This window comes from Durio zibethinus, chromosome 3 (assembly GCF_047325235.1).
Source record: "Durio zibethinus cultivar Kanyao isolate XHJ-2024 chromosome 3, ASM4732523v1, whole genome shotgun sequence".
Lineage (NCBI taxonomy): Eukaryota > Viridiplantae > Streptophyta > Magnoliopsida > Malvales > Malvaceae > Durio > Durio zibethinus.
This window is the reverse complement of record NC_143164.1, coordinates 37,915,686-37,940,319: the sequence shown is the minus strand read 5'-3', so window position 1 is coordinate 37,940,319 and position 24,634 is coordinate 37,915,686. Positions and strand designations below refer to the sequence as shown.

General features: G+C 33.8%; 3 protein-coding genes across 3 annotated transcripts; all 3 read right to left on the bottom strand.

The window, feature by feature from the left end:
* Positions 1-506: 506 nt before the first annotated feature.
* Positions 507-16,145, bottom strand: LOC111283510 (protease Do-like 7). The gene is made up of 24 exons (XM_022872102.2): positions 15,773-16,145; positions 15,275-15,345; positions 14,813-14,947; positions 14,459-14,517; positions 13,668-13,704; positions 12,700-12,825; positions 11,669-11,758; positions 10,779-10,844; positions 10,627-10,683; positions 10,443-10,508; positions 9,752-9,859; positions 8,514-8,594; positions 8,275-8,324; positions 7,546-7,711; positions 5,081-5,551; positions 4,632-4,814; positions 4,454-4,559; positions 3,922-4,092; positions 3,753-3,832; positions 3,416-3,643; positions 3,037-3,249; positions 2,673-2,830; positions 1,278-1,389; positions 507-1,033 (listed from the first exon to the last, which is right to left on the bottom strand). Exons 1-24 carry the CDS (start codon positions 16,056-16,058, stop codon positions 857-859), a joined length of 3,297 nt encoding a protein of 1,098 aa, XP_022727837.2. The 5' UTR covers positions 16,059-16,145; the 3' UTR covers positions 507-856.
* A 1,169-nt stretch (positions 16,146-17,314) lies between these two features.
* Positions 17,315-18,780, bottom strand: LOC111283834 (putative aquaporin NIP-type). The gene is made up of 5 exons (XM_022872460.2): positions 18,643-18,780; positions 18,299-18,520; positions 17,849-18,046; positions 17,535-17,596; positions 17,315-17,456 (listed from the first exon to the last, which is right to left on the bottom strand). Exons 1-5 carry the CDS (start codon positions 18,778-18,780, stop codon positions 17,363-17,365), a joined length of 714 nt encoding a protein of 237 aa, XP_022728195.1. The 3' UTR covers positions 17,315-17,362.
* Positions 18,781-20,397: 1,617 nt separating this feature from the next.
* Positions 20,398-23,250, bottom strand: LOC111283454 (U-box domain-containing protein 9-like). Its single transcript, XM_022872029.2, has 2 exons — positions 22,814-23,250; positions 20,398-21,466 (listed from the first exon to the last, which is right to left on the bottom strand). Exons 1-2 carry the CDS (start codon positions 23,125-23,127, stop codon positions 20,614-20,616), a joined length of 1,167 nt encoding a protein of 388 aa, XP_022727764.2. The 5' UTR covers positions 23,128-23,250; the 3' UTR covers positions 20,398-20,613.
* Between the last annotated feature and the right edge of the window lie 1,384 nt (positions 23,251-24,634).

Here is a 24,634-nt window from a genome sequence, read left to right as displayed (position 1 = left end):
GAAATTACCTTTTTCAATAGTCAATCATCAAACTCAACTAAGCCAGTTGATCAAAGAGCAAGTAATACAAAAGTAATTTTCATTGTTTTACTTTTGTTATCGATCATTAATAAATAGGTTAGATGGTTACTCCTCGTAGAGTTCCATATTGACATCGGCCATGGCTGCAAGTTTCCGGCTATTTTTTAGAGAAGAAGAAATGAGATGAAAATGGAGAACAAATAGCACACATGGCCAACAAATCCATGTTATCTCGAGATCATTATTTATATAGTATGGTAAACTAAATTCACTTGTTTTTTGAATGAATTGCCATGCTCTGGAATTGAACAGCTCTTTAGTTCCAATATTGATCATCTAAGCTAGGGTAATAATAAGTACCAGACATGTATCAGAAAATTACCATAAAAAAAAAGTACTAATTTTTTTCAGAATAGATTTAGAGAAGTGGCTGAGAAATCATTAAAGATGCTGTTAACTTCTCTGCCATATTTATGGAACCCCACTGGAGTAAACTACAGAAATTTTATTCTTCTGTTTCGTGCAATCATTTACCCATGTCTATAATTGATTTACCACAATATGAAAGTAGATGAAAATAATTATATTTTCCTACAGTATATAATTTGTTGACCCAGCTGAATAAATGCTTTGGCCTCACCGGATTGTCCAAAACATATGTTGAAACTTAAACCTCCCGAGTTGGCACCAATTCGCTACATAACCGAATCCATTCCAGAAGTCGTGCCAGCGTCAACCCTCTACCCAAATTGTCATTTGCCCACGGGCAATATCAAGGAATTATCCAATTCTCTTGTTCTGCTGGTTCCTAAAAAAGAAGACCAGAAAATCTGGTTCATAAGTTACGACAATCTAACGTCTTGATCATCCTTCGATGCCAGATTGCGGTTTCTGGATCAAATCTCAGCTCCCATGTAGGCCAATAGTGCAAATCCTGCTTCAATGTTAAAACGCGAGGCTTGCCATTCAAATGAACTGTCCTCACACGAACAAACTCTCCTTGTTCCAATTCCTGTTCATATACAGGTCTTAAGTTCAAATCTTAGGAAATCAATTGAAGTTTATGGAACAAAAGAGACTATATACTGTTGTTTAGTCAAAAACCAAATAGACTCAACATTAACACTAAACATTAAAAATCTAAAAATTGACGAAGCAAAAAGAAAGATTAGAAGTTCCAACAATTCACCATACAACAAGATATACTCTCATGTACAAAGCAACCAATAAGGAAAATGAGAAGCAACTAGGCTTACCTTTGTCACATTAACAAAAGCATCTAAATCAGGAGTCGGTTTTCCATTAACTTCAACAATCCATTGTAGAGCATATAACCCATATCTATGAACAGGACTGCCTTGACACCACCTAGGAAAGGAACAAATTGTCACAAGAAACACTCAACAAATAGAATATTGCAAGTGTAACCTCTGTTAAAAAGAAATTGCCATCCTTACAATACTGAAAGATATTTCTTCGATATAAAGTCAGTTACTAACAATATGTGTTTGTGTGTAAGTGAGTGTATCTACAACTAACTATGCAGTAAAGCAATATTTTCCAATACAAAAACACCAAAAGAATTAATTGGATTCCTAATGTAATACTCAGCAATCTAGCTCAAATAACACTTCGACTAGAGTATTACAAAACCCCTTAGCATAGCATTTGGTTCCTTCATTCTTAACAACTAGTGTGTGGAGATTTATTAAAATAATTTCATAACAAGGGACTTCAACCCAAATTAGTTAACCTTGCAGCCAATTTAACCAATGTAAAAAGCAAAGAAGGAAAGATGAACCATCTCTTTTTTATAGGGTTGGAGATTTGGCAAGAGCAAGCTTGAAGATTGGAAAATCAGAAGCCATAGTTGGTTTTCTCTTTTCACAATGAGTAAAAATTCACTTATTAACAAGAAAAATTTTTATTAGGTTGTTAGGGATTTAGAATTAAAGTCTTTTAGAAAACTGTAGAAGTTCTGAGATTTAGATTTGTTCTTGCATAATCTAATGAAATCGAGTAACTAGTAATTATTCCAATCACTCAGAAATTAAAAGGATGAATTTCTGATCGGATTAAGGGCTAGAGCATGATAGAGTCATAAGGAGAATCAGAAAATCTGCCACTGTATTAACTGAAATCCTAAGAACTCTTTAAGTTTCGATAAATATATTACTAATTATTTGTCAAATGCAGCTACATTAAACATCAAAATGCTTCTGTGAATCAGTCCAAAAGAGGTTCAACAAATTCTAAAAGGTATCTTATTGTCACTCCCTCGTAATTAGGGAGTTAAAGACAGCAATCTATTAATATATGCCAGATCCTAAGGCCATCAATACATGACAACCATGGTTTATAGAAAACTTCAAAACAAACAAGTTAAATTAGCTTGATATCATATTCTTAAAATCAGATGCAAATTGCAGCCCTGAGCAATCAAACTTGCAAGCATTTTTCTATCTTCAGGTATGCTCATGAATTTGCTTGCTAAGGAATTCAGTTAGTAATGTAGCAGGGTTCTAAGGGCTTCAAATATATTGAGGCTAAAAATGGTTCCACCGCTTTACTGCCACCTGCTATATTCTCATCATTAATTTCCAACTAAAATGAATGTGAAAACTTTTCTACTAGGAGAAGAAAACCCTTACCGTGCCACATAAACACCATGCCCTTCTGCAGGAAGATATCCAAGTGCACGCACAGCTGGATGAGGATCCTGAACAATACACCCACACCAATTAATCACTCGTGCTGTGCCATTCCCATCCCTAACATCTGTCCCCACAAGAAGATCCATTTCACAGCCCTGGCAAACAAGACAATAAAAAAGAAAATTGCATAAAATTATTTCTTGATTTACATATTAGTCTTAATAAAAATTAAAGTACAACACACAATACATTAGATAGAACATAGAACTTATGACAATGGTTTCAGTCAAATTAATAATAGTAATAACTACAAAGCGGAAAAAGAAATAGATAATCCTTCAGCCTGTATCTATTTGCTTACCTGCCGAAAAATGGTCATGTTAAGGTTCCCACCATTGTCACCACTCTCCAATGCTTGACAAACATTTTCTATGTCTCGAAAGCAAGTAACTGGCTCTTTATTTACTGCTAAAACCATGTCACCTTGTTCTAATAAATTTTCAGCTTTTGATCCCGCCAAACAACCTTTAACACGTAAAACTTGACGTCGAACTGGATCTTTCTTGACCAAAGCCTAAAGAATACCAACTAATGTGATAATGTGATGTGATAGTATGGAACTGACAAAAGATTGCAAAAAGGCTATTCTCCCTAGCATATGTGATAAAGTATTGGGAAGATCTTGTTTCAAAAAAATTTGCTAAACAAAATAGATAGAATAAAGAAACAAATAAACATACTTGGATCCAGTCATCGCTCAACCCAAAGCTTCTAGCCTTTGAAAGCAAAGTAGGATAAAGTTCAACCTCTAAGATCCTAACAAGTGGCATCGGCCTTTTGACACCATTAATGAGAAGAGGCGGTCCACTAGCACCAGATATGATCTTGTCAAGAACTTGGCTTATGGCATAAACTGGGATGCCTCTCACAAATTGATGATCTTCTGATGTATTGCAACCAAATTTCAGCTGAAATCAGCGATAGCAGGCATCAGAATAAATGTGCATGATGGAGTTTATCCAAAAGACAAAACCTTTGGTTTTTTTCTTTTTTATATTTTTTGGTCAGAGTGGAAACCTGTGTTGAAAAGCTTCCCCAGATTGCTTGAACCCTTCCAAACTCATCTGTTAGCACACCCGAAAATGTACTACCAAAATCTGCAAAAGAGTACAAGATGCATTTCATACATTGAGATCAGCACATGGGTAAAATTAGATTCCTCCTTAAGTAAAAGCAACAAACATACCAGTATCAAGCTCAATTACTTCCATATTTGTTGCTCTGTACCGTGGACAGTCAGCAGAGCCAATGTTCAGAGCAGCACATGGATTGGTCACAACTGATTTCCTAGATGTTGCTTGTAAGCTTCTACTTAAACCCACAAGATAGACTGAATCCCCACGACGTAATGCAGGCTCTGTTTCAAATAGAACACAATGTAAATACTTGTTGAAAGTATTCTTGTGCTGTTTTACCAACAAAAAATAACAGAAAACACAAAAATAGGAAATCAACATTAAATTTACCACCCCCAGCTCCTGTTTCACTGCAGATATGAGAACAGACTTCCTTTCACCAAAATGGACTTCTAAGAACATAACACTATAACGTTTTTATCCTTTTGTCATCAATTTCCAACCAAATTTTCAGGACACGGTGAACCATCTATTTATAACAAAAAAAAGTGCAAACATGGATGCATAGGAGAAATATAAGCAGTAATAATTAATACATCTAATGATTAAACCGTAGAGTAATTGCAAAAAAGTAGAACCTACCAGGAAGTAGTTCTGCAGCACGAACCACAGAAAAACCAACAGGCCCTAAAGCCGAAGGGTCATATGCAACTAGAGCATAATTGTGAACAGGGTGGAGAAAAACAACCTGCAGTTAAAAAATAGGAAACTCAACAAAAAACACTATCGTTTTTCAATGTGGTTTCATAAAATAGCATACCTCTCCAGGAATTTCAATAGGATAAGCAGCGAAGGACAGCATCACATCCGATGCAGAAATTGCAACTGTATTCTTGTCAACAGCAACCAAACCCATACTACGAGAATGATATATGATGACACCAGTCCCGAAAAAATGTTGTGAATGGACACCATCAAGCATGCATGATGGTGGCACATGAACCTGCAAGCATGAAGATCATCCTAGGTTGTTCTAATGAGAAAAACAAGAGGAGAAATAATAAATTTCCAAAAATAACAATCTTGACAAACAACCATGAAAGCAATAAGAACTCATACAGTATAATGATCATAGAAGAATAACTAATGACTTAAAGACAAAGGGAACATCATCATTTACCATCAAACTTATGTTGTGACAAAAAGAATTAACCAAAAGAAAGGAAAAGGTCGAACTGTGTAGTTCATCTATCAACAGATATTTGTTACCTCAAACATTACAAGAGTAGGCTCTATCACTCGTTCAGCAATTGAAGCATTAGCTGCTGCAGCTGTTGCACCTTGATATTCCCTTAACACAGCGTTTTCTGTGGCAACATTATTCTCCAACTTAACTTCACCAGTTTCATTCAAGGAACCGTCAGCAACAACTCCATCAGATGACATATCCTCTTCTAGTCGTCTTTTTTTTGAACCAATACCTGTCTCATCCTGAGAATGCAATTCCACAGAAGCATGCTCACAACTGGTTTCCGTACCAGTAACACCATCAGTCAATTCTTGGTGGTTATCTTGATGTATATGTTCCATATGAGTATCCTCACCATTAACACCAGATGATGGCATTATGGTCTCTGGTTGAAAGGCAGGCTTTGCTATCCATAAACCTGTGCTGTCATCACGAGCGTATATCTGCGGAGGTGCATACCATTCATGGCGATCAACCGTGACCAAGACAGACTGTACACATCGACAGAATCACAGAGATTAAAAAATAGCATGGATAATCTCGATTGAAATGAAAGTAGTGGATGCCCACAGTGCAAACAAGTAGGATACAGACAGAACGCTGGCACCCAGAGGCAAAGAGAGGAGCGAGCAAGGAAGGGAAGAGAGCATACAAAGAAGAAATAGAAGGACTAACATCGAAGCAAATCAGAAAAATGATGAACCATAAGTTCCACAATACACTTGAACAAAAATCAATTTCCGAAAATAACCAATTTCATAATAAACAACTGCAACTACTGTCCTCACTACATTTTTGGTTCTAAATACTTAAAATTTTACCATTCAAACTAAACGTGACAATGAAAACTGAATTAAGATTTGACCAGATCCAATGACCCAGATCAAAACCCTACCACGATCCTTCCTTTTAAAATTCTAAACAGAAATTGGATGTTGGAGCACATTGTTTTTGGGTCATAGAAATTTAGAATCATGAATTGAAGTCAAGACATACACCCCAGTGCAACTAGGGGCTAAGGCATACCAATCTAGTAAAACTTCAACCCCCCACCCCCTCCTTCTGAAGAAGCACCTTAACAAAAAAAAGGCACGCATCAGTTAGGTTCCATTTAGTTTTCTTGAAAATGCCTTTATCTTCTTATCCATAACATTTTCAATTGACAGAAGTGGACAATGCATGTGTACTATAAAGAATAAGAAAAAGTGACATTGTCCATTTATAACTACTTATAGATGAAAAATACTTAGAGCTAGAATTTGATGGTGGCTTTTAGTAAAACTTTAACACATTAGACAAGGAATGGAGTCAAATTATCGAAGAATATATAATTTTAAGTTTATTGGGAATAACAATAGACAATAAGTTTTTTTCTTTTTGATAAAATATTTATGAATCTTTTTTATAATTAACCCCCCGCTTCACCAGGGTAAGCTTTTTTTTTGTGCCTGGCGCTCAAGCAATACTGCACTTTGCATCTTTGATTAAACTAGGATCATAAGACCACTCAAGAACCTAAAAACCATGCTTCTAATGTTAGCATAACCAATCTAATACTTTCTCCAGGCTCCTTCTAAAGGATGTCAGCTATTTTATAAACATTCACACAAACAACTTAAAAATCATATTGTATTGAAGGTTTTGTTCTTTTTTATGAATCAGATTTGAACCAAAATTTACCACCATCCAACCCTACCACATTAATACTTAATTCAACGCCTGCAGAGTCAATTTTATGTAGACTTTGTTGCCTTTTATCAATCATGTTTGCAAACCATTTATCAAGCCTGCTTATCAATGTAAACGAGTAAAACTCACCTGTGATCAGATTTGGCTCATTTATTTATAAGCTTTAAACTTTCATTTAAACTTGTTTAAAATAAAATGAATTTACTCTAAGCTGTTCAACTAGTACACTGGTTTATTTTTTACCCCTAATTTCTCTCAACTATAGAAGTAAAATACTGAAATATTTGTCAGAGACATTTAGGAACCAACCCAATCCCAAAAGCAGGCTCCACCACCTACTTATGTTTTCTCTAATTTACATGCTTCTTCTTTTCCTTAAACGAAGAAAGAAGCCCCATGCTCTTTTGCACCGTAATTTGGAAAAGAAACATCCCATGTAAATGTTGGCTCAAGATTGTATCCTACAAGGAGATGAGCCCAACTAAGCCCAATGCTTAAGAGCTCAAAGCTTGATAACAAGCTTAGCAATACTTGGACAAAATACCATGCACAAATTAGAGCCCAATGGCAGGTAAGGTCAGAACCCTTTACTACATTGATTGCTCCTCACTCAACCTCAATTCATCATTCATTCCATTTATTGTTAAAAACATTTATGGAATAAAAGTAAACCTTACCCATTCAGTTCTCCAAAAAAATTAAAAATTCATCAATAGCTTGTATGCACAATTTTCAGCCACTGCAGTTTGTAGAAACATAAGCATTAGGTGAAACTGCATGGTCAACAACAAAATACCTTTCTCCGATGACAATCCGTGTAGCTTATATATTCCAAAGGCACTCGAGCACCCCGAGACAGCTTGGACAGAACAGAGATTAGATCTTCAAGTTTTGATATCTCCTCACCAGCAAACTTCTTAATGATGGCATGTCGAGGAACTGCAGCTCTAAATAGCATATATCTGCAACAGATGAAATCTAACTATCAACCAACTAAAGAAAGCCCACAACAATAAAGAAGCAACCTCATTATTGATGCAGATTAGAGTAAATGTAGTTCTGTCACACAGGAGTCCAATATTTCCCACTTTGGCCCAAAAGGATAAACAATCAATGATGTTCACTGAGAAACAATATGTCTTGTTGAAAATAAAACTAAGCATATATCATCTTTAAACCTCCAAAAGTGATGAAGCAATCCTGGACGCCTAGCATAGTGAAGAAATAAGAGTTTATTAAATGATAATAGGTAATTCAGAGCTTATATCATGGATTATGGCCAAAAACCAGGCTTTACTTATTTGATAAATTAGCATAAAGAATTTAGAAAGACAATGATTGCAATGAAACGCATTGTATGCAAGCTAATGCATTCAACAACAAAAGTGATTTTTATTACCAAAGGATAGCCCCTGAAAGTAGGCACAGAAACATATGCATAAACTAAGCTTTTTTTTTTTCCTCCAAGACACATTTTGAGTAATTAGGTATGAAATTTTTCATAAATAGAATAAGGTACACTAACCCAGGTTCTGAGACATATACAAGACCACATTGGAAACGGAAATTTCTTGCCTGTTTCAAGTAACAGAAAAATAAGTCAAATTATCTGCCAGTAACAGCAGTACCATCCTCAAACAGCATAAGGATAAAAGCAAATAAATAAACCTGCTCAGGAAAAAAAATGTATGAAAAATCAGAGTAAAAAGGAGAAGGGGCAGGAGGCACCGGCATTCCAAATGTTAATCAGAATGTGCAACCTACCTGCTGGTAAGACAAGGGATGTATTACTGCACCGCTTACTTCTAAGAAGTGAGCAGGAGTTATTGAGTGTAAATCCTGAACCTGACAAAAAAAAGGGAATCATATTAGCTTTTGCAATCATAGTCAACATCAAGTTGACAGACTAAAAGAATGAGCCTCAGGAAGTTCAGTCAATAGCAATGCCAAAAAGTTCTACAACAAAGTACAAGAAACTTATTTCAAGACATCATTGGCATTAATATCACGCAAACAAACTAAGATTGATCCCACAATGATTATTATCAGGGTCAACACTCTTAAGATCTGGGTTTCCCTGAAATATGTTCTGGTTGGTCGGGTGGGATGGAAATGCAGGGGCAGAATTCTTTTACCAACTAATGTCCAACATTAAGCTTCAAGCAATTTGACAGTGTGGATAATTCAAAGCATTCATAAGAACATATGGAACGGCCTTACACCCGCTAATACTAAATTCTGAACCATTGTCCAAGAAAGTGTCAGAACAAAAATAGAAATACATTAATTTCCTTCCAAAACTCTCAATCCAAAGGCATAGATATTAAGGGATCTAGGCACATGTTGATATAAAATTCTCAACCTCATTATTGATAATCCTTTTCCTCAAGACGCAATAGACCATGTAAGAACTATACTTAATGACAATGACAATTGAGAACACATTTAATCTGCTCTAATATCCGTGTTTTTAGAGTTAGAAACAGCAAATTACCATAATTGGCATATGCATCAAAATCAAAAACAAAAAATGGGCATCCAAATTCACTAAATGATATAAAGTTCGTCATTTATTAGAAAATTTAATTCACAAGTGAAACATACCACATTCATTTTTTGCTACTTTCATAAGCATTTAATTTGACAAATCAAATCAAGTTAAAATTAACTGGTGCTCCTACATTATATTATTTACAAGAACAATCATTTCAGGTCCAATGAGGTACAACTACATTAACCCATTATAAAGATAAAAATAACTTGATTATCAAAAATTTATATCGACATGCAGACTAATGGTAAAAATTGTTCTTCCTGAGATTAGGCTAATTAGTAATGGTGCATGGGCCACACTGCCACAGTTACAAAAGAACCCTTTGTGTTAGTCACCACGATCAAAGTCACAATTAATTCCAAACCATATAACATAAGATCTAATTTAAACCTCAAGGCATCAAATAAAGATGAGTTAAATAGACATGAATGAGAAAGATAAGTTTTACCACTAATTGCACACTCAATGGTGTGCCACCTCTTTCAATTTGTAACTCTATCTTCTGGTCAACACTGTCATCAAGTAAAGTTTCCAACTTCAGAAATTGAGTAATTACCTGCAATGTATTTGCAATAACATATTAAAGGTAATATTGAAGCAATGTCATTTCAATTGCAATAATTAAGCAAATTCGACCAGGGAAATGACTAGATACCACTGTCAGTATTTTTTAAAAAAATGAAAGTCTCACGTATGGACATTCAAACTTCCTAATTTGACAAGCTAAAAAAGGGTTATGTAGGCAACCAGAAATCAAGTGTCCACTGTAAAAATCATTGAAAGCACCAAAATACAATGCATATCACTTATTAAAACCAGGTAGGAAATCTTCCAGAGTTCCTTATAAGTTATACGCATTAACGATAACTTCCCATCTGAGAGAAGGAGGGGGCAAGTCAATATCACAAAAAATTAGGAAAATACCCTAAAATCTATCCATGACCATCCATGATGAATTTCATACTAAAATTAATACACAATGTCAATAATCACTATCGAAATTTAGCCAAGGCAGAGACACAGCTGATCTTCCTTTAAAAGTTCAATCATATAGGAGTAAAAAACAAAAAAGAGAAAATCCGAACATTCTAACAAAATAATTAAACCTTGTTTCTTCAATGACTGAGTGCATCACTTACCTCCCCATTCACCCGAACAAGCACATCACCTGGCTCCAAGTGGTTATGAGCAGGGCCACCTGGCACCTAAAGGTAGGTTCAGATTCAGAAGACAATAGAACAAACTAAAGAAAAAGGAAAAGAAAAAAGAAAAGAAAGCAAATTTAAAGCAAAATTTGAATTACGAAAACTGAACTTTACTCACCACAGAGTCAACAACAAGCATTCCAGTTTCACCTTGTGCAGATGCATGACGTGCCATCTAAATTAGGAAAATGAAAATAAAATGAAGAATCACTTTTTCTAAAATAAGACATGGGGAAGCTAGCAAAAAGTTCACAACAAAGAACTAGGAACCTGCTCTGTTTCACTTTGGAGACCAAGCCGACGTATCTCATCAAACCCCTTATGGAGAAATGTAACCTAAATAAAAAAAGAAACCCTACATTAAAATTGTATAAAAGCAAATTCCCAAACATTGACAGAAATGCCAAAAAACATAAACAAACCTATCTACATAGTGCAGCAGTTGTTAAACTATGATGTAGTGATGGTGATGACCGGCATTAGCAAAATGTTGCAGTGCTTGAATGGATATGGCCCCATCCAGGACTTTTATTGAGCCTCAGTTAAAGGAAGATCAGCAATTTATGTTAGGAATTATGAATAGTAAGCTATCTACAGTTAGGTTTGAAATTTTCTAGGGAACTTCTGGATTATGGATTATCAATATATTGAATCACTGGAATTGGATATTCACCCTACTTCTTCCTCACTAGTTTCTCTTAATCCTTCTGACCCTCAATTCTCTCTCTTTTCTCATGTTTCTCTCTCTTCTCTCCTCTGTCTTCTCTTTTTCAATCCCCTTACCCTTATTTCTCACTCCTACCTTCTGCCCTAACCACATCAGAAGGTGGGATCAGGAAGAGTTTACTGTTCTATCAGTAAGTTAATATTCTTAGGGTTTGTTAATGGAAGGGGAGATGCAACCATATTTATTAGGTTTTAAAAAAAAATGCAAAAAAAACCAAGATCCAGCTAGGTATCGTAGCATCTTAATTCTAATAATATACCAAAAAAAAAACAGTGGTTCTAGTTTTCATTTTCGCATGATTGCTTGAACATAGAGGCAGGAACATCAACAGATTTTCCAATCATCTAACCAACAACGAACCTTATGCATTCAAGAAAGAAAGGGGAGAAAAAAACAGAAGTAAAGCTCTACAAGGATAAAATCAACAACAAACCTGAAGTGTACCACGAGGTATAGAAACTGCTTCCCACTTACTCACGTACGAATCTCCTCCTTTCTGGAGAAACTTCAATGCCCTTACTACCTGAAAATTAAATAATTAATGTTTCAATATCTGATTTTTCATTCAAAGTAGACACAAAACTAAGATTGAAGGTTCTGTTTGTCGGAAATCATGGGAAAATCTATTTTCAGTGAAAATAAAACTCTAGAAGAAGTATGAGTTCCACACAGCAATTTTTAGAAGCATGTGTCTGTCAGTAAGAAGTACTTTGGTTAGTAGAATACTTGAAAACATTAAAAGTTCAAAAATATATCCAAAAAGGTAAAATGAACTAGTTCTGCAAAAGCAAAATCCTGACCCAATAATACAAGTGCAAAATATAGGTGGAGAAACATGGAATAAACAAATAACCTACACAACAACAATCTTGAGCAGGTCAATATGGTTTATAAGGCTTCACAGATACTCATCTAATCAACAATTAACTGGCTGGAGTAACTTTGAGAATGCTATTCTTCTAATCTAGAAATCTTCTCTATTTTAAAAACATTTATTAGCAAGAAAAAACAATGTACCTTATGCAGAGAGTAACTAAATATCTATAAGCTATAAGCTCTGCATTTCAACCCACAGAGGTATAACCAGGCTAGGAATAACTTTTATAAGCTCCAGATTGGTTAAGGAAAATCTGAAGTGAATGCAATTGCCAATAATACTTGCGAGGCATACAACCCAAAAATAATAATAATAAATAAATAATACAAATTTTACTAAGGATTAGACCTTTCTAGAAGCAACCTGGGAAAATGTTTCAAGTGCATAGATTCGGGTCTTTTAGCTACTCCCTTAGGTTACAAATTCTAAGGGAACCATAGAAAGCTTGAGCTAAATGAACCATTAAATATTGTAGTCTAAATCCCTCAATTGGGTTTATTCAATCTTCAGTCCTCACAAGAAAAAAGAAATCCCAGATAATACCAGAAGCATGCTATCAAAGGTCAAGCAATAAAAATACTACTCACTCGTTCTAGAGGTAGAAAAAAGGCAGATGCACTGGATGACTTGCTACCAGCATTCAAGGCCACTGCCCTGCCTTGCCAATCAATCACTGGGGATCCACTTGAACCACCTTTGGTCCCGGATGCTGCCTGAAAGTTAAGCATAAGCGTAACACAATACAATCAAGCACAGACAAGCATGCATGTAAAAGTCAGACAATGGCAGAACCAAGAAAGGTGCTTCCTTCTTCAACAAAAACAATATCCAACAAAACTATCAACAATAATAACATCATTGAACATCTTAACATGCTACAATATTGAAAATATTACAACAAATACTCGTCAAAATGCAGCAGATCCATCATAATGTTGTTCAGGTTATAAGCATTTAATACTGTCTACAACTCTTTCTTATTCTGAACCTTGTAAAAAATCTTGCCCGCATGATTGCATTATATAACTCTCTTCATAGGAAAAAAAAAAAAAACATATAACTTTACAATGACTTATAATAAACTTCTATCAGAGATGTATGCAATTACATGGTCTCCCTTTTCAAACTTGAATGTTTGTCTTTTCATTTTGGGAAGTTTGGAAATTGTCCTTTTCACCTTTTTTGGTACAGATCGTCCTTTTTCCTTTTTTGAATAAATAAACTCTTGCATTTTTATATTACATATTACATTTTTTTCCTTTTGGCATTAAAAACCATTTAACATCAATATTAAAAAGAATTGAAATTTTTATATAAGGAATCTTAAAGGCAAACCTTTTTCTTAAACTATTAGCAAGTCAAACATGGGTATCAAACATGGGAATTAACGAGTATATATTTTACAAAACATACGTTAAGCGAGATATATTTTATACACTCCAAGATAAAACCATGTTTTTGCTTATATTCAAAGAACATTTGAAGGAATAAATTAAAAAATCCAGAAAGGGTTAAATGCCCCCCCCCCCCAGGAGAAAATCCTCCAGATACATACTTGCATGTAGAAAGTGTTGAAGTCGTTATAGCCATCCCTGCAACAAATAAGCATGTTAACAGCCATGACACACATAAAACTAAAAAAGAACCAATAAAAAACAAGAAGCTCTAGAAATCATAAGCTAAACAGCATAGATCAAATTACTAACTAGAGGTCATAACTAAAACCTAAGAGACTGAACACAACATCAAGCATTCCTCACAATATAATACTGTCAAAGGAAAATGTGATCTCAAATTAATTTAAAGTCATACCTACTAGAAAAATGTGACACAGGATGACCTCCTACAATGAAAAGTGGTATGTGTGGTGTGCATGTATGGCACGCACCACCAGGAGTAAAGCATGAGAATGATGACTGCAGAAGTCAAAGTAGAGGGAGAACTATGCCTTCAATTGGTAGAAGATACCACATGAAGATATGAACCAAACCATGCTTAAAATCAATCTCAGTCAGATTCAGTGACAACCGTATTTGAAACATTGCATAATAAGATGATAATACAAACAGCAAATCAAAAGAAATATCCAATGACAGCTGAGTTGCAATGATAAATTTTGGAACCACAAATCTTTGAAATGTGATGAAAATATGTCAAACTATTATTGTAATCAAGATCATGAAGCACAACGAGAAAATCAACCATGATACAAGAAAACCAGTTTAATAGGACAAAAGCATGAGGTCATCAAGGGGCTTTACTAATGTTTGTCAAAACAAAGTTGAAGGTACACCCACTGGTATGTAGATGATTCAAAAGAAAACCATTAATAAAAGTACTACATACTTTTTATAATGAGGAGCATCTCTATCCAAACGAGCAAGAGTACCAGCCAATATGGAAACCTACAAATTTCGATTCAAATCAGCAAAATAACAGTTAGGTATCAGGTCTTCATGTTCTATAGTAGCATTGCATGGTGAGGCAACACGCATGAACAATAACTGATATCCAATCAGAAAAACCATGAATTTATCAAAAGCCAACTTAATGAACTCCTTTATTTAAGTAGAATTTTTTTTTAACAATCTTTCATTAAATGGAATTAAAATAAAACAAAACATTGCTACGTAATATTAAAAAAAATAAATGTAAAAAATTAACGGAAGTAAAGAAAAGATTACCATGGGAATCAATTACCTTCTCTCCGCTATCATTACCAACAACCCTGATTTCTAAGCCAACGCATGCAGCCTCTGGGGCAAGTGGAATCTCCTCATAGTTTAAAAATTGAATGGCATCAGGATTGTAACGAAAGAAGCCAAAATCATGAACCTAGTGAAGAATAACATAATGTTAGTCAGTTAGCAGAACCCACTATATAACAGATGCTTCACAACAGCAAGAAGGAAAGTCGACTTGAATGCAAGGCATATGATGCGCCAGATGATATAAATACAACCCAAGTCGGGAAATTTCAAGCAGAATAGGCTCACAAATTAACACTTCCTTGGACAACAACCAAAATCATACACATTGGCAATAGTACATTTCAAAAGTCATGTCCAAAAATTCTAGTGCAGAACAATGAACTAAATTACAACTCAGAATCAGAAAAATCACCAACCAAAAAAAATAACAAACAAAGCAGAGTTCACTCACCGGATCTCTATATATAGGATGCACAGCAATTTCTTCCCGATTTACAAACATTGCTTCAGCAACAACAGGTCCTAAAAACAGACAAGACAGAAAGTCATTCTTCTCAATTTACAAACATTGTTTCCGACTTTCTAGAGACACAAAAAACACTCCATTTAGCAATCGCTTTTCCTCGTATTTGCTTTCTTCTTCTTCAAAAGTTGCTCAAAAGTAAAAACAAAAAATAAAATAAAATAAACAACAATTGTAATAAAAATCATATATTCACTTAAAAATGAGCATATAGCTAAAATGCAAGAAATATTCAATCATAATTGATCATGCAACAGTAAAATCATCCATTTTATTACTCAAAACAGTTAAATTTTTAATTTTTTGTCAATTTATTCATAGATAACGAACTTTTTTCTTTTCATTTGCAAAGAGTAAGTAGCAAAAGCATGAGCAAAACCAACCAGAAAAATTACAAAAAAATAATAATTCTTCATGAAAGTCAACCTGGTTTGACCACATGTCGATTTGTGAGAATAATTCCTCTTCGCTTATCAACGACAAAACCAGTAGCATAACTAGCACCGGCAGGCTCCGTATCAAAAGCACGGGAAGCGGTGGTACGGAGGACAACGACGGCCGGAACAACTTTATTGAGAGCCTTCCGCCAATCCTCAGCAGTAGCGACGTTATCTTTGAATGGAGGATCGATCTCCATAGAAAGGTCTTCTTTAATCGTCGATTCTAATCCCATGGCGGCCTCCGATCCTAACCTCTCCAATGGATCTCCCATTCAAAGTTAGGGTTTCGAAAATCAGAGAAAAATAAAAAGTATCTTTTTTTTTTGGGGGTTTCCTTGTTTGGTTTTAGGAGTCCTTGTGAGTACAAATTATTGGCAGCTGCTTTTAATCTTGGCCTTTTTTTTTCGTCTTTACTGGGTTGCTTGCTTGAAGGAGTACGACTTGGGGTTTTTTTTTCTATAAGCGTGCACGTGAGTAGGATTTTGGTTTCAATTACTACGTTGGACTTTGGACCTTTCTTTTCGGCTTTCTATATTGTTTGGTACACTTCCATTTTGCAGCTCCCTTCTGTTCTACTTTGAATTAAATTCGTTAAGAATTCGTATATTAATAGTTTATGTTTTTCTATTTTATATTTTATATAAAAATTATATATTATAATTCATATTTATATAAAAATATAAAATATATTCTTTTGTTAAATTAATTTTTTATTTTTATTAAAATTTTAAATCATATTATTTTTATATTTTTTATTTATATTAATTTTATGTCATATTATTATATTATTTTTAAATTATTATATTTATTTTAAATAAAAAAAATCCCCCCTAAGGTCTTGTTTGGCACATCGATGGAGGCGGTGCTAAGAGGCATCTCAACACCGAAATCAGGACTTTCATTTTTGGGGAAGGAAAGGAACTTCCTATTGCATTATATTGCCTTGCCTTGCCTTGCTAAACGGAGTCTAAGTAGAATCAATATACCAGTTGGGGTTCCGGGCTTCCTCCCAAGCCGAAAAGGGCTTAAGTAGGCTAAATGTCCCAATTAAGTTATAATATTTTCAAAATTTTTTTTTGTTGAGAGCCTATTATTTTGGTTTGATTAATTTAGAATCTTTGATTTTTCAACTTAGTTTGATGATAAAATTAAAAGAATGGTTCTAATTTGGTTAAATCATAATGTATAATCTTTCATTTACATAAACATAGGTAGCATTTACTTTTCTTTTAAAATTGATTAATCATTAAAAAAACAACAAATGCGAATTGTCAAAGTTTATTAGAATTTAGATTGCATAAAAAAAATACAAATTACCTAATTTCTCTCATCATAAAAGTAATAGATTTCCATATTTTGTTTTAAATTAGAAATTCAAGCCATGCATCAAAATGTTCCCAACAATATGTACAAAAATTCACGAAACAAAATAAGTAATTTAGCAGATAGGATGGGATTATTGGTTTGAGCAGGTGATGAGGAAAGATGAGTTGCTTCTGGCCAAGTCACAAGGAGATTTGCCAGTAAATCTGAGTAGGTTGTGGGTGAATGCTCCTGCTATAGTTCCAATAGGTGGTCATATTATATATAACCAAAGTCCTTTGTAAACATGCTTAACAATTGCTGGTCCCATACTCCTTGCAGGGTTCATCGACGCTCCAGAAATTGGTCTGCATCGCATTTTTGTAATTTGCTTTAATTAACTACTCCTTAGTCACAATATTAATGAATAAGAAGTGAAAGGTTACCCAGCAACAAAGACATTCAACATAATGGTCATTCCAATAGCTACTCCTCCTAGTTGTCCCACCTTTTAACACAGGCAAAAACAAAATAAGTCATGATTCTATATATCATCACATGAAACTGAAGGATATATCAACTACTTCATAGACAAGTTTATGGTTAAAAAAATTTTCAAAGATTAAAATTTGAAATTCGGAGATATCAAATTTTGAATACTGAAATGATTGAAACGAGCTTTATACATACAAAAAAGAAAGAATATGCATTAACGAAAACAGAATATGAAAATATATCAAATTGGATTTGAATCACAAACCGCTTGATTATCAGTGGAGACACCAGAAATTATGAACATCAAGAGGAAGGAGATTATGATTTCTACAGCAAACGATTGGGCATTAGACCCAGCTGGTACAGTTCCAAAATAAGCAGAAGGAGTTACATCCAGAATCAAGGATAATGTGGCACTGGCAAGAACAGATCCCATTAGCTGAGCTGCAACGTACAGTGGAACCTATAACTCGTGCAATGAGATAACAAATTATTCACCATTCAACCAAACTATTACATGTCTTACCATAAAACTTTACTGCAAGCTTTAATTTTTGACAACATTTGTAGAAACAATTATTGCAGCTCTAATCTTAAAAGCAGAAACATTTATTGTAGAGTGACTTGACTACTGAAGATTCACGCAAGTGAAGTTTGTTTCTCTATTAGAATCAGATTTAAAAAAAAAAAAAGTAGTTGGAAAATATTAATTCACCTCCTTAAATGGAAATCTACGAAAAATTGCCAAGGTGATGGTAACGGCAGGATTGAAATGAGCCCCAGAAATATGGCCAACTGAATAGATCATGACCATGACAATTAGCCCCCAAGTTACACAAATGCCTGGAAAAGTGACTGATCCATAGATTTTATTCACAGCCACAGCACCGCAACCGGCAAATATTATGAAGTAGGTACCAATAATCTCAGCAATCAACTGACTAAAACAAACCAAAATTTAAAAAAAAAAAAAAAAAGGAAGGAAGAATAAGAAGAATATCATAACAATTCAATAATTTTTATGAAAAAAAAGTTCCGGGATTTGCTGATTATACTGACCTTTTGCATTGTAGTTACCATTGCAATTGAAGAACAAAGATCGGATTGATCAATTTCAGATTCATTTGGATTAGTTGCACCTTGTTCCATTTTTGAAATTTCTTCTTCTTCAATAATATTGTCGGTCTTTGTAGCCATAGTTAAGCAATGAAAGTGAAAAATAGCAAGGAGTATTTCTTTTAGAGATAATTAGGGTTTGAAGGAGTCTTAAGATGGTTTTTAAGGATAATTACGTCAAAGTGGATTCGTTTTGGATATAATTTGAGTTAGAGATATTGAGTTGTAATCAAATTAGTTTTCATCGGAGATTTGGAAATTGTAGCAAGTTGGAACGCCTTGAATGACTGATTAAGTTTGTTTTTTTTTTTTTTTTGGCCACATGTACAAATTAATTAAGCTCCTGCAAGGTGGAATATATTATTTGTCGCCTACAAGCGATTAGTTCAAAAAAGATAATAAATCGAGGTATTTGAATTTTGGAGTAGACTTAATAATTTGATTCAAGCTCCAATGGGAAACAATTTAAGATTGTACTAATCGACTAACATTAATAATTATGTAAGCACAGAAGTCACTCTATTTATGAAAAAATTAGTCCTTTACATTAAATAATAAGAAAGACAGCAGGAGCACTCACTTTAGGCTACACAAGTAGGCAGAACCTAATAATAAGTGAGTTGTAGGTTGGTTCATGAATGCCCAAATGTACTACTTTGTTTCAAAGACGAGTCTGAAATTTGGGTAACTTGATTACAAGGAAGAGAGCCAGCCAATAGCAAACTTATGGAAGGGAGGCGACCAGCGAGCAAGGTAATAATACGAAGTACACAGTCAATGGGTGCTTCATTAGGAAGGTCCATGGCCTTGCTTTTAGTTACACAAATGAAGTAATCCTCTCCTCTCTTTCTATCCAGGAAGTTCCCCAATTTGATCTAAGTATATGCGGTGGTGATAATTTAATCCTTGTTTTGAATCCATTGATTGAAGCATTATCGGTTTTGTTGGTGAGTTTTGTCATTGAAACTGTAGTTAAAAAAAATGTAAAAGATAAGTTGTAAAAAAGCAGGAAAATTACATCCACTTAGAATTGGGAAATTCCCACCATTTAACCTGTCCTCCATTAAGAAATGAGACAACAGCAGTTTCATACAAAAATTCAGCAAGTAATGAATTGTAATTGACACTCACAAAGGAAATATCAATTCAACAAACACGATTGATGCTGACTTGATGGCTGATGCCCATCTTTCTTCATTTAAAATCCGCCCCATCTCCCTCTAATGAGAATTTCAGTTTCATGGTAAGCTTGCTACTCTAGCTGACCTATACGAAAGCTATATTTTGTGTCCCGAACATGTTAGGAAAAACGATGTTAAAGACACAAATAATCGTCCCCAACGCTTAAAACTAAATCCTAAAGCAAGAGAGCTGAGATTTATGGTTGGAGAGAAAGCTACCTCTATTTGCAAAATCCAATATCATTTGTATGGGATTAAAAAATATATATTCAAATGGTCCAATGCCACAAAAGTGAAAATTCTATCTAACTCTAGTGCCATCTCTACCGAATTTACACATCAGTTAAGCCATCCATGTTTTGCATGCCAAGCTGAAATTTTCTGTCACCATTCAGGTATGTTGAAGTAGTTTGGTGACAATGATATCAAAGCCAGATTTTGAACTCGTTTTCTTGTCTTCTGAAAAGGTTTACTTCAATCAAATCGTAAACCATGAGAGATAAGGCGACAGGGAAACTTCTGTAAAACATTTCACACAATAGTTTCTTATATGTATGCTTTCAACATCATATAATTTCCAGTTTATTAACACTTTTACCAGTCACCCCGATACCACCACAAGCGGCCTGGACTGGCATTTTCACTATATGTTATTTCATCATTTCTACAAGGAAAATTTTATGTAACAAACACCACAATAAAGGGGTGGCGAGGAAGCAGAAACCAGAAGCAATCATTTGGATGAAACTTCAGTACAACTATTACTAATGGGCAAATCAGTTGGGGTGCAAACCATAGCCCTTTTCTGTAAATGTCTCAAGCTCTGTTCCATACTAACTTGGACCATCTCAGCCAACATCTTCTTTGCTTTACTAGATTGATCATCTTCATCGATCTGAGAGATTATGTTGCAAACAATGTTCTCCAGTGTGTCAGGTTGAAGCTCAGATCGAGGATATGGAGTATCCCTCAGTAACCGCAAAAGGGATTGAGCTTTTGTCTGAGACTTGGGTGTTCCTAGCACTGTTAGCTCGAGTAGTCCAGGGATTACACCTTCTCTAAGAATTGGTTCCCTATATTTACACCGGTCACTCTCACACATTGTCAGTAGAGCCCCAACAGCATGCTCCCTAGCTTGGAGAGTGCCATTTTCAAGCACTTCCACCACTGCTAATACTCCACCTTCTTCACCTGTCAAAGCTATTCTTCCTTCATCAAAACCCACCAAGGATTCTATCAGAGAACAGCATTTTTCAGCTGTTTTCGAATACTTTTTACAGGTTTTCAGTAAATTAACTATAGGAGGTATGGGACTGGTTCCAAAAATGATGGCAAGATTGTCAGGATGTGTTGAGAGATTGGAAAGAGCCATTACAGCATCAACCTTAGCTTGTGTGCTTGCATGTCTAAGGATATCCACAAGCAGAGGAATGGCACCAGATCCGCCTATAATTGGCTTGTTGTTGACAGAAGCAGATAGAGTGAGCAAAGCTGCTGTTGCATACTCTTGTAGGTTTAAGTTCTCATTTTGAAGGAAGCTTATGACTGGTTCCAAGGCACCTGCTTCCACAATGGTGATCTTATTCCTGCAAAATAATAAGATTTTTCTTCATTCAAACACCAAATAGTGACAAGAACAAGATCATAGATTTGAGAGTTTTAGCACTGTAAATTACTTACAATAAACAAAAATTAAAGAAATTGGACAAAGTTATTATAGATAAGTTTCTAAAATGATCTTCCCATGATTGAATAGTAACGAAAATAAATAAATAAATAAATTGTAGTGATGAATTTCCCAAAGAACTGCCTTTAATCTAATGATTCTTGTGTTGCAGAATAACTGTTTTAATTCTCTAGGCAGTAAAAAATCAGGACCAATGTCTTAATTAATCAAGGATTATTAAGTAGACTCATTGTTATAAAAAAACCCAAACTAATTAAAAAATAGAATGTCTTAATTAATCTAGGATTACTAGTCCAGAATTCTTTAATTGATCCATTGGGTTGCATAATTTTAAAGGAACAAAATATACTTTCATAGATTTTTAAAGAAAAAAAATTCACAAAAAGGTAAACAAGATAGATTAAAAAAATTCCTCTTTTGGAGAAAAGTACATGTATATTTCTTCATCACCAAACAAATTCATGATGACAAAATAATAACTTGAAAGTGAAGATAATGGAAAGGAAAAAAAAAGTGAAAAAGAAAGAAAAAAGAAAAAAAGGAGAAAATATAGAACAACAACCACACTTTGTAATCGAATTAATCAAAAAATATAGAGCTTAACTATAAAAAATAAAAACATCCAATTCTTTTTAAAGATTAAAAGAATAATCCCAAAATTCACCTTCACTTTAAACCATAATATTAAAAAAAGTTTTTTTAAAAAAATATAACATAACGTGATTCAACAATTATTTATTTCGCCAGTGACGCGAGGATAAATAATTTTTTTAAAAGAAATACTTTGAATTATTTAATTGTACGGTCCAAAATATTTGGAAATTTTAGATAATTATAATTTGATGCTCTGCTCTGCTCTGCATATTCTCTTAACAGGTAATCAGAGATTAGATATATATATATATATATATATATATAAGAAAAAAAGAACAAAATAAAATTAATTTTAATAAAAAATAGAAAGAGGTAAAGACTATAATCTTTTTTCTCAATTTCCTGAACCAAAGGTGTAAAAATATATATTTATAAATTTTTTTTTCTCGAGAAGAAAGAAAAAGCAAGAGAAACATATAAAGTAAAGAATAATCAACATGTAAATCAATCCACAATTGTTAAACTAATTCCAAAAAGCCCGAATCACTAAAATTATTTTTTATTTTTTAAAATAAACATGTTAGGAATTTTTATTCATGTATAAATGTTATTAATTGGGAGTATGATATAAAGAATAAAAGGGTATACGTACTTTTCGTCTTTAACGGCGAGGTTAAGGAGGGCGAGAAGGGCGGACTCGTGATGGGACTCAGGTGAGTCAACTCGGAGCATAGAAACGAGTGGGATAACAGCGTCGGCGAGAAGCTGCCGACACCTCTGGGAAGTTTTGGTCAGTCGCCGAATTTCCTTAGCGGCTTGCACCTTCGAACTCGAGTCGTCGGATTGGATTAACTGTAGAGCTCGATGGACGGCAGAGGTTGCTCCGCGCGGCGTCACGTCCGCGTCCGAAGAAGAAGAAGAAGAAGATGACGATGAAGGGCTGTGATTGTCTGCAGCCATGTCCATTGGAAAAAGAAAGAGTAGGCTGCGGAAGCGACAACGAAAAATCTGAGTGGAAGTAAAGAGAGAGACAGAGAGAGAGAGAGAGAGAGAGAGAAAGAGAGAGAAATTTAAAGGAAGGCTTTGAAGAGGTGGCGTCAAGCAACAGTTTAAAAGACATGTAATCCGTGGAACTGGCAGTTGGGGTTGGTTGATGTTGTTGTTGTTTCGAAAAATGCTTGAACACGGATTTTTATTTAACTTTTGTTTTTGGGTATGATTTGACTAAAATGACCATATATTTCCAGGAATAAATTTTATAATTATTTATCTCATTGTAACTTGAAATTAGTAAATTTCTTCACGATTTCCTTTAATTATAAAAAAAAATAAAAGAGAAAGTAACATAATTAATAAGTGAATATGTAAACAATATAAGGATTTACAAAGAAAAAGATATGTCTTTTGAATTTTTTGTTTTCTGAAAGACAACTAATTTTTTATAAAAATATTAATTTAAAAGACGAAAAATTTTTAATTATTGGAGAAAAAAGAGAAAGTAAGTTAAACCAAAATCTAAAAGTTAAAGATTGTGAGTTATTAAATTTTGATAAATCTATGAAAAAAAAAAAACTCTTTTAACTTTTTTTATCCAATTCAATGTTAAAAAATTAAAAATAATAGATATTCTTCTAAACAAAATTATAATTTAGTTCTCAATAAAATAATGATTTAATGGTAAAAAAGAAAATTTTAAATTTTAAATTCAAATTTCATCATGTATGAATTTAATTTAATTTTATATTATATTTGTTTTGTTTGATCATTCAATAATTTGTTTTGTTTGATCATTCAATAATTTGTTTTATTATGATGGTAATTTTTCAAAAAAAAAAAGAAAATTATTACACTTTTATCATTTTTTCCTCTTGTCCATCAATAATGTAAAAAATTGATTAGTTAAGCTTTGCCATTCAATTTAACCATAAAATGTATGTGTTTGATAGATTCAAAGAGTTAAAATCAATTCTCTCCCCTCTAAACAATCGCGTTTTATAAAAAGAAAATGTAAATCGTGATTATACAACAAGAAAATGTAGCTTTCAATTATTTAATTCTTTTCTACAAGCAAATAATTAGCAAGTAACAAATTTCATCGTCAATATTTCATGTTCCACGTTTTTCATTTTCGGCATTTTTTTTAAAAATTAGTTTGAATGGAGTTTTCTTTGAAATAATAAAGACAATTCTCTTGCCTATACTTTATTAAAGGAAGTAAAAAAAAAGTGATTGTAAGAAGATATAACTTGTAGTTCAACCAATTATAGGTAGTAACGTTTTTTGTTAATTGACCTCGCTAGTCTTTTTTTTTTCCCTCATCTTTTACGTGTGTCCTTATAACAATGGAAGTGAATTACCCATGCTTGACTTAAAAAAAAAAAAATTAAAAGCATATAGAAGATTGCTCATGCTTAATTAACATTTAATATATAAAAAATGTACCAATAATTTTATGGTTTTTCTATAATATTTT